Source organism: Haliotis asinina, chromosome 3 (genome assembly GCF_037392515.1).
Source record: "Haliotis asinina isolate JCU_RB_2024 chromosome 3, JCU_Hal_asi_v2, whole genome shotgun sequence".
NCBI classification, from domain to species: Eukaryota; Metazoa; Mollusca; class Gastropoda; order Lepetellida; family Haliotidae; genus Haliotis; species Haliotis asinina.
Genome location: NC_090282.1, coordinates 17,353,847 through 17,364,672, shown reverse-complemented (window position 1 = coordinate 17,364,672; position 10,826 = coordinate 17,353,847). Strand labels below are relative to the sequence as shown.

Here is a 10,826-nt window from a genome sequence, read left to right as displayed (position 1 = left end):
AGCTGTATTTCCTACCAAGGCAGAAGGCTGCTGGAAACAGTTCCCCTTAAGAAGGCATTCAGTGGTCAACATCAGGCATCACAGAACAGGACAAAGTAAAACAATGTCTAAATATAGCCTGTGAGAGAAGATTTATTTGTGCCGTGATGTTGCAGTATGTGTCTTGTATTCTGTCTTCATATAATGAGGAAGAACGTTAACTTGTACGTACTGTCATGGGTTAGGAATTTGCTCAAATCAAGTTCTCTCTAGAATTAAGTCAACAGCTGAGACTCTGCTTTGAGTCTTCTACGGCACAGTGCAGATGAAATAATCCATTGCAGGCGCCGATCCAAGAATTTGCATTTCATAAAATAATTATACGTAACTTTTCCATCCCAGTCTGTCGTGTCCTAGAGTGTACACAAATAATAACTAGTCAATGTACACAGCCCATTTCAAAGTTTGGTTGCTTGAAGCGCGTTGTTGGATTTCTCTCCCTCTTTTCCACGTTTCCCAGTAATCCTCTCTTCACGTTTCAGTACAAGCAATGTGATGAGGAAGAAGGTGACGGCCATGACCTTGCCGCTGACCTCCAGAGCCTTCAGTCTGAATCTCAGTGACGTCAGGTCATACTGGGCACATGATCCCTTCACGCCACACGTGACACCCCAAATGAGACACGTGCTATCGATCACGTAGCCAGCGATTATTGGAGCAGGCAGGAATCCTTCAACAAATACAAACACACAACATCTAGAAATGGAGTAATGACTACATGCTGTCACAGAAATCTTTTTAAAACAGGGGAACTCTGCCCAAAATAGAAAATGGAAAGTGAAAAGCACAGTTACATTTGATATACTTGACCTTTCAGCGCACACTATGACTGCACCATCACTGCGCGCGTATGCACCAACTATGGATCTCAGAAGAATTAAAATTCCTTAATCCATTGCAATATTTAGTTGCTTTTTAAAAACAATGTACGTGACTGTCTGGATTTTGTGTTTGTTTGTTATGTAACACCGCACTCAGCAATATTCCATCTATGTGGCTGCGGTCTGTAAGTAATCGAGTCTGGACCAGACAACCCAGCAATCAACAGCAAGAGCATCGACCTACGTAGTTGAGATACCATGTGTCTATCAAGTCAGTGAACCTGACCCAAGATCCCGTTAGTCGTCTCAATGGGTTCCAGAAGACCATTTCCGACTAGACCTTCACGGGTCTATCCATAGCTAGAACAAGAATGTCACCAACCTAAGAGGGACGCCAAGAAGGAGAGAAGGCCAACCGCCATAGCTTTGTCCCGCTCATCAACACTCCTAAAGAAAAAATATTGCACGATTACATACTCATCTAGCCGTACAGAGCGCTAGTGTTACATGTATAATAACAGAATAGTGTCGTCTGGTTCCTAATCTATCACTGGTCACAAGGGTGTATGCCAGTGTTACGTGTATAATAACAGAACAGTGTTACAGCAAGCGTTACAGACAAAATATAATACTTGTCATACTGTACAGTCCGTTTGAGTCAGAAACGGACCGATGAATTGCAAATTTTATCATTGCACAAAACTGCCACAAAAACAAATAGTACACATGTTTATCATTCACTAATACCCAACAGCTTTTTGATATTTGAACATTTCCGGACTCCACCAAAAAGGTCGTTTAAGAAACTATCATCATTGAAAACGCAATAGTTGCAATCTGTCGCGGCGGGGTGAAACCGCAGAAACAGAAAAAAACAAGCGTCAAACAATCCGTAAATCCATGGTGAATGCACATCATCACATTCCACTACCTGATCTGCAGCATGTACATAGGCATGATTGACATGGTGCCGCACAGTCTCATAACCATGTCGACAGCGATGTAGTAGTAGAGGTAGGGGCAGTCGGTCGGGCACATCCCAGCTGTCGTCTGACCGCTGGTCACCTTACTACAACCACCATACATCTGGAACAGAAATAATCAGACTGAGATCAAGAAATCATGTGCACACCGCTAAAATCATAAAGAGCAATCATAATTGAACCCTAGTCTAAGTACACTTAGTGTCAGTATTATTCGTTATACAAACGCAAGTAGAAGATCGCGTAAGCTAACCTTTTGAACTGACCAATCAGATCACGGCTTAACAAATCGCGATTTCACACACGCCGTTAGAACTTTCGTATACATTTGTACTCGAACGCTTCCGAAAGCTGTTTTCCGCATGATCGCTTTCGACTGATAACATGGAGCACGCCACAACAATGAGAAAACAGTGGTTGAAAATAACCTTTTGTCAATATTCCAGGATGCCATCTTTCGGAGATATAAGCTGATGGTAACTATGTCATCAGAAACCCCTAAGCGTATTTGCACTGCAGATGTGTTTTATATAGATTTTCGTTTGTTTATAGATCATTGTCAACAACCGGTAAGAGAGAAAAATTGTCAGCGGCGGTCTCTAAATAATCGAGTCTGGACCAGACAATCCAGTGATCAACAACATGAGCATCGATCTGCGCAATTGGGAACCGATGACTTGTGTCAACCAAGTCAGAGAGCCTGACCACCCGATCCCCTTAGTCGCCTCTTACGACAAGCACAGTCACCTTTTATGGCAAGCATGGGTTGCTGAAGGCCTATTCTACCCCGGGACCTTCACGGGTCTGAGAGAGAGAGAGAGAGAGACAGACAGACAGACAGACCGACCGACAGACAGGGACAGACAGAGACCGAGATTGAGAGAGTGTGTGTGTGCGTGTGTATGTGTGTGAGTGTGTGTGTGAGCGAGAGAGAGAGAGAGAGTGAGAGAGAGTGAGAGAGAGAAAAATGAATCTAAAATACAGAGCACAGCTAATATCTCACCGACTTGGACTGGTTGGTACAGCCAGCAAAGCATGGAGAGAAGTAGGTGATGTTGTCTCCACACACTGGGAAGTAGTTGGTCAAGTCGCAGGTGCATGCATTGATACCGTCGTCATAAGTAACGGCCCTAAGGAATAGCAACAGCATCATAGAAAAGAGAATATTAACATAAAACTCTTACCTTACTCCATAAAAGTATTTCTTTCTTTTGCGTTTGGCGTCTAATGCCAATGTCTTAGCTATGTTGCGTAAAGAATCTGGATCACACATTCAAGTGATGGACATGATAAGGCAAGTGGGATACAACAACATACATGATTCAAGCGAACGATACTGACCACCCGTTCCCATTAGTCTACTCTTTCAACAGACGTGGTTTGAAGACCAATTGCACACACTCACCCTTCGACAGAACTGAAACCACGTATGTCAGGACATTAAAAACAGACACTCACCCTTCGCCAAAACTGAAGTCACGTAATATATCAGCACATTAGACATACGCTCACCCTTCGCTAGAACTGAATCCACGTATGTCAGGACATTAGACTCTCACACTCACCCTTCGCCAGAACTGAATCCACGTAATATATCGGCACATTAGACACACACACTCACCCTTCGCTAGAACTGAAGCCACGTATGTCAGGACATTAGACACACACACTCACCCTTCGCCAGAACTGAAGCCACGTATATCAGGATTTTAGAAAAACATACTCATCCTTCACCAGAACTGAAGCCACGTATGTTAGGAAATTAGACACGCACACTCACCCTTCGCTAGAACTGAAGCCACGTATGTCAGGACATTAGACACACACACTCACCCTTCGCCAGAACTGAAGCCACGTATATCAGGACTTTAGACACACACACTCACCCTTCGCCAAAACTGAATCCACGTAATATATCAGGACATTAGACATACACTCACCCTTCGTTAGAACCGAAGCCACGTATGTCAAGACATTAAAAACACACACTCATCCTTTGACAGAACTGAACCCACGTATGTCAGGACATTAGACACACACACACTCACCTTTCGCCAAAACTGAAGCCACGTAATATGTCAGGACATTAGACACACGCACTCACCCTTCGACAGAACTGAAACCACGTATGTCAGGACATTAAATACAGACACTCACCCTTCACCAAAACTGAAGTCACGTAATATATCAGGACTTTAGACACACACACTCACCCTTCGCTAAAACTGAATCCACGTAATATATCGGCACATTAGACACACACACTCACCCTTCGCTAGAACTGAAGTCACGTATGTCAGGACATTAGAAACACACACTTATCCTTCGCTAGAACTGAAGCCTCGTATGTCAGGGCATTAGACACACACAATTACCCTTCACCAGAACCGAAGCCACGTAATATGTCAGGACATTAGACACACACACTCACCCTTCGCCAAAACTGAAGCCACGTATGTCAGGACATTAGACACACACACACTCACCCTTCGCCAAAACTGAAGCCACGTATGTCAGGACATTAGACACACACACATCCTTCACCAGAACTGAAGCCACGTAATATGTCAGGACATTAGACACACACACTCACCCTTCGCCAGAACTGAAGCCACGTAATATGTCAGGACATTAGACACACATACTCACCCTTCGCCAGAACTGAAACCACGTATGTCAGGACATTAGACACACACACACTCACCCTTCGCCAAAGCTGAAGCCACGTAATATGTCAGGACATTAGACACACACACTCACCCTTCGCCAAAACTGAAGCCACGTATGTCAGGACATTAGACACACATACCCACCCTTCGCCAGAACTGAAGCCACGTATGTCAGGACATTAGAAACACACACACATCCTTCACCAGAACTGAAGTCACGTATGTCAGGACATTAGACACACACACTCACCCTTCGCCAGAACTGAAGCCACGTAATATGTCAGGACATTAGACACACATACTCACCCTTCGCCAGAACTGAAGCCACGTATGTCAGGAGTTTCACATCCAAGGAAGAAGTCCAGACAGTTGAAGAAACACGAAAGACAAACCGCTATAAGCACCATTTTGCTGCAGCCAAGCCTAGACAGCTTGAGTCGGGATGTTACTAGTCCTCCTCCAAACGTTCCTATCGTCACTGCCACCAACTTCTGTACACCTAGGAGTATGAAGACCATATTTAACGGGAACTGTGAGCGGCACAGTCTGACGGTGTTTTCCCGCATGATGGTGGAACACCCAATATGATGTAAGCCAACCTACAAACATATCGAACCATCGACTATAAAGTTGGACTACAACGCAATGACGTTTTCCAACCAGGCATAGTGTTAATTAACGTACCACGCATGACGTTGGCCCATGATGTTTTCGTACCCAGTGCGATATTGGCCTAAGAAGTATGATGTTGACCTACAAAGTATGATGTTGATCAACCAAGCATGGCATCTTCTTACCCAGCATGGTGTTGACCTACCGAGTGTGATACTGACCTACCAAGTATGATGCTGACTTGTCAAGTATGCCTCTGACCTAGGACGTATGATGTTGACCAACCAGGAACGATGTTGGTTCACCCTTTATGAAGATGGACTACGACGAATGATGTTGTCTTACTCAGCATGATACCGATCTACCCACAATGATATCACCCTACACAATATGATGCTGACCCAGCAGCTATGATGTTGGTCTACCACGTAAATCGTCCTACCCAGTCTGATGTTGGCCTGTCCACTATGACATCTGCCACTTCGTATGAAGTTGACCTACCAAGTAACATCTTGGCCTACAGGTTGTTCAGCTTGAACTACATATGCATGACACGGGAGGTCAAACGGCTGGTTGAGTAAACTTCATTAAATAGGGAAGCTCGCTGCATAAAAGCCCGAATTGGAAACATTGAACAATCTGCAGCTAATTGTTTAAAGTAGTTAGTACATTGCTGACGATTCTCGACACTGAGATGTCAAACGCCGACCTTGTCTCATCTGTTCGGACATTTTAAAAGTCACCTGACAAAGGCGCACCCCTTCACAATAATAGACCCAACCAGTTGTAACACGGCCACGCAATGCATTAGTATTCACTTATCAGGTCAAGCTGAACATCCTGTACCAAGTATGACATCGACCTATCCAGTGTGACGTTAGCCTATCCACTATGACATCTGCCAGTTTGTAAGAAGTTGACCCACTAAATACCGTGTTGGCCTACCAAGTATAATCATCATCCTACCCAATATGATGTTGGTCTTGTATCCCGGCACCATGAACTGTTTCTCCACGTACTTAGAGCTGAAGGACTCTGTTCCTGCCACCACAAAGACGAGGAACATCAGCCCGATGAGGCACAACGTGTACACTGGCCTCCGCAACACCCTCAACACGGACCGGGGCAGATCTTCACATTGGTCATGGGAGTGAAGAAAAAAGTCACTGATGTCAGTATTTCCTCCACTGATAAACAGACTAACGTGCACAGGTCTTCAATAATTAGATCCTTAAACAAAACCTCACAGAGGAGCGGGAGTAAACCTGTCGTCCATTAGAAAGGCTAACACTTATGATCGTGGGTTCTTGTCGGCACCATAACCATATAAAGCGGTAAACGTCTGAGCACCACTTCCGGTTTTCCAAATCAAAACTCCGCGATATAACTGGAACACTACTGAATGCAGCCTTAACCAACTCACTGTCGTATTAACCCAACGCGAACTGGACCGAAATATAAATGTTAGTACATTAAATAGATACAGGACTGGTGTTTTTTTACAATCAAGCCGCTGCTATTCAGTGTTACAATGTATGTGCAATATAATACGTTCTCTGATCACGATGGGTTGATGTACCATATATGTACCCACATGGACCAGTGAACGTTTTTATTTCACCTCGGGATATAAGTTCTAAACTGTTCGAAGCACGATTGTCGGATCATGAATATCAGAGTTACTGACTTTATACTGTTTAAAACGTATTTTCAGATGTAAGAATCCAACAGACGACAAGAAGAACAATTTCGGGTTATCTATTTGCATTCGCAAAACATCGGTAATTTCCGTGCATAATAAGTGACTCAAATATTCAAGAAAAGGAATTCCTAACACGGAGCACCCACAGCTCGGCATTTCCAGCGGGTAAGATGTTAAAATGTTACACTCTTGTAAGCGGGGTACATTGAACAGAATAGAAGAGCGCACAGGAAACGACCTTTACGTGTGGGGTAGGATAAAATACATTATTCACAATAGTTCAAATGTAGCTATCACATACCTTTGACGCTGTGTATGATGGAGTTGTTTGCGTCCTTGACAGATGCGTTGTCACACGTTGGTTGCAGACGTTTAGGGAACAACATCAGAGGAAGTCCAATAATGACTCCCAGGCATCCAAACAGCAAAAAGCCTATCCACCAAGCGCCTATCCACTTTGGATGTGTTGGGGTCATAGCAGTCTCTGAAAATAGGGGATAGTGTGACGAGTGTGTTTTTATTATTTTCTAAACACCGGAGTCATATAAAGCCAAGGATATTTGATTGCGCTCTATGCCATGTACCATATTAACTTGCGCATGATGCTTACTGAACATGTTAACTTTCTGTTCTGTCTGTCCTCTGCCAGATCTCTGCTTGCACTGATGCCTTACCTTGAAGATCCACAGGGATCTGCCTGAATGCACCACCTATTGCTGTTGCAAGCGCCGGTCCGAAAACTATCATTGTTGTCGATATACCTAGGCAAAACCACAAACAAACACCTTCAGGTATGTACCATTAAAAAAAGTTGGGGATAGGGGAACAAAGGGGAACAGAGCCAGTGACAATCCATATTGGAAAATGTAATACAGATGGAACATTTCCACAGGAATAGAATAATTTGTCGCTTTTTTCCCTTAATTTTATCATCTGCTTCCTTCTTGGCTTCATCATTTGTATGTCATTACTCTTGTACATCCAATATCCCATACTTGTTTTGAATGGTATATAAGGAAAACAACCTGGCCTGAGTGTGTGATGTTAATGCACATTTTCTATTGGTTCTCATTACTTTACTGCATTATCATTTAAAATATAATGATTACTGTCGCTGTATATATCATCGTAACCTCTGGTTCTCAAGATTCTGGTCGCGTCGTGTCTGGTTGTGTCGTGTCTGGATGTATATCATCGTATTCCAAGAAAGACGTGGGCAATCGTTCCTCAAACCACATACTCGACAGTGCCCGACGTCAACGTAAAGCAGTAATAAAATTTTCTACACATTGATTTCCTTACAAGTCACTCCAGAGTTATAACATACCTAGATAGAGTCCTGTCTTTGTCTTGATGGGATTGTTGTTGTCGATGTAGGCGGTAGAGAGTGACGTCCGCGGGGACTTTCCGATACCTTGCAGTATCATCCCCGCCCCCAGCATCCAGACCACCCATCGGGGACCCACTGATGACTGAGTGGAATCCGTGCCGCATTCTTCCGTCTCAGACACGTTACCATGGCGACATAGCGGAGCAGTGAACGCCTTCGTCGAGGAATTAGCAACAGCAGCATCAGATAGCTGTGGTAAGTAGACTGGATCGAGAAACTGACAGAGGCTAACAAGAATACCGGAAATACCAAACAGGAAGCAGGCCGCAGACAGAATTCTGGGTATGTGGCGACTACTTCCAAAATGGCTGACGAGTAGGACCGTACAGAGGAAGCCGATGTCATTGCAGCTGAGGATGATGCCGGTGGTGGTACTATCCAAATGGAACTGTTTCTCGAGGGCTGTGACCTGAGAGTTGATGTAGAAATTGAGGCTCTGGGAGAATAGTCCAGCAAAACCATACACCACAGAGAAGGACAGTATGTGCTTGCATGGCTGCAGAATCCGTGGCCTGAAGCTCCCTACACCACAGTAGGTTTCACCACTTTGGTCGACGCTGGTGGGTTCCTTGCAGTCCGGCATAGCGCCTGTGAAACATATTGTAAACATATTGCCAGTTTGACTTCAGAAAACCCAACACACGGCATGACAACCTGCAATACTCATTCGGTGCATTACAAGTTCATCCACTTTTGCCCACTTCTAGTACCACTTCTTATCAGTCGCAAAAGGTCAACAAACGCCAGAGTATAATCCGCCTCTAATCTGATTTCACAAATACTGTTTTGTTAGAATAACTATTAATTTCAGTTTTAAGAACAGCATATATTTGTGTTTTTTCTGCCTACATGTTTAAATGTGTTACATTGTATCAAAATACTGTTTGGTCAGAATAAACATTAATCATGATGTCTCTCATCTGGATTATCTTTTAATCCCTTTGTAATCCTGGGACGGTGCAAACTGAATCATCAACTGCCCAGGCCCCGGCAATGGAGCAGAGCGGTTGCATAAAACCCAGGGAATTAGCAATTCTTTGCACGATATACATAACATTCACGGCTGGACAAGCAACCTCATCCTTCTTGACGTACAACATGATATAATATTATATGTTACGACAACCTCATCCCTCTTGACGTACTACTTGGGGTTATGTCACATATAAGTTTAATTGTCGTAATATCAACAGCTGGAACTGTACGGATGAAAGACGTACGAGCTAATCCATGTCCACGTAAACAACACTGACGAACATACATGAGGGGAAGATTATACCCATGCTTGGTGATGCAAAAATGAAACGAAATGTAATCATTATTCGATGCTGAAGTATCGTATGGTGCTGGCGTCGAACTCTGCTGGCAGTATTTCTGCGGCTGTGTTACCGTATTTAGACGTGATAGTTTTTTAGGTAAATCCAGTTTCTAAGTGTATACTTTTGCCCAGCATCTTATTTTTTCTGAAGTATTTCTGAGTATTCTGAACCAGGATATTTCTAGGAAGAAACAGTCATTAATTAATATTTTAATTACCGCTACAGTGACACATGGCCTGTCTTCCCTGTGACAATTGTATCTCTACGATCATAGACCTATACGTATTGTGTAAGCAAATGTACCCAAAGATGAAATGGTAGTTTTCTGTAATCATGGATAATTCTAGTTCACCATCTGGGATAATCACGCCTAATCAACAATAAATACGCACAACCTGGGATAATTATGAATGAAAGAAAACAAAAACAAACGTTAACAATAATGACTCAAAACAAAGTAAATGAGGGTGATTTGTAAGCCTGTGAATTCTCGGTAAATGAGAATAAATGAAAACGATAAATGGATCGAGAGAATGAATATGCAGTCGAATATATTGCAGTATATGTCGTCAGGGGAATTAACTCAACTGAAGATAAAGATGAACCAAACTTCTTCCTTTTGCTACACAATACCCGATAAACAAATATAAAAGACATGAATAACCCGAGTTCCAGATTATCCGCAATGCGTTTCCTACGAGTGACATTTTCGTCCAGTATATATGATTCATATATTCATACATGATTGTCATATACAATAATTAATGAAAATGGTACAGGTAAGCTGACAAGGCAATGCACTGATGATGAAGACTAAGAATGGAGATCAACGACATCATCTGACTAAACAATGTTGGCTTTTGGAAATATTTGAGTATCCTGAATGGGTCGCTATGACAATGTATTCTCTATTACTTCATCCGATGCAGATTATCAACATGGTTCTAAATCCTGCACAGGTGTTCATGTTATGAGAAGGCAGTATTAAGAAATGGGGTGTGCAGCATATGTCAAAACATACATACATATGTTATAGCATACTTCACAAACAAGGCCTTTCAATAATGAACTGACGATATTTTGCACAACTGAGCTGCCAGTATATCAGATAATAACTTACCTCGTGGATTCTGGAGTGTGAGTAAAAGCGGGGTCGTGTTCCTTGAAATAGTTGTGGCATATCCTTGACGTCGGAGAGATGACTGTTATGTCTGACAGCCGGTGTGGTATGACTGCATGTTTGTGCGGGATCAGAAACTGGGGTCAAGCTGTCTGTGCGACAGTAGCAGAT

The 10,826-nt window shown here is 43.1% G+C and overlaps 1 protein-coding gene across 1 annotated transcript; it reads right to left on the bottom strand.

Annotated features, from left to right (window-relative positions):
- Window positions 1–289: 289 nt before the first annotated feature.
- Window positions 290–10,826, bottom strand: LOC137279270 (solute carrier organic anion transporter family member 2B1-like). Its single transcript, XM_067811777.1, has 10 exons — window positions 10,656–10,826; window positions 8,154–8,804; window positions 7,501–7,587; window positions 7,128–7,310; window positions 6,091–6,255; window positions 4,819–5,011; window positions 2,847–2,973; window positions 1,792–1,946; window positions 1,243–1,307; window positions 290–709 (listed from the first exon to the last, which is right to left on the bottom strand). The coding sequence occupies exons 2-10, from the start codon at window positions 8,797–8,799 to the stop codon at window positions 438–440; spliced, it is 1,893 nt and encodes a 630-aa protein (XP_067667878.1). The 5' UTR covers window positions 8,800–8,804; window positions 10,656–10,826; the 3' UTR covers window positions 290–437.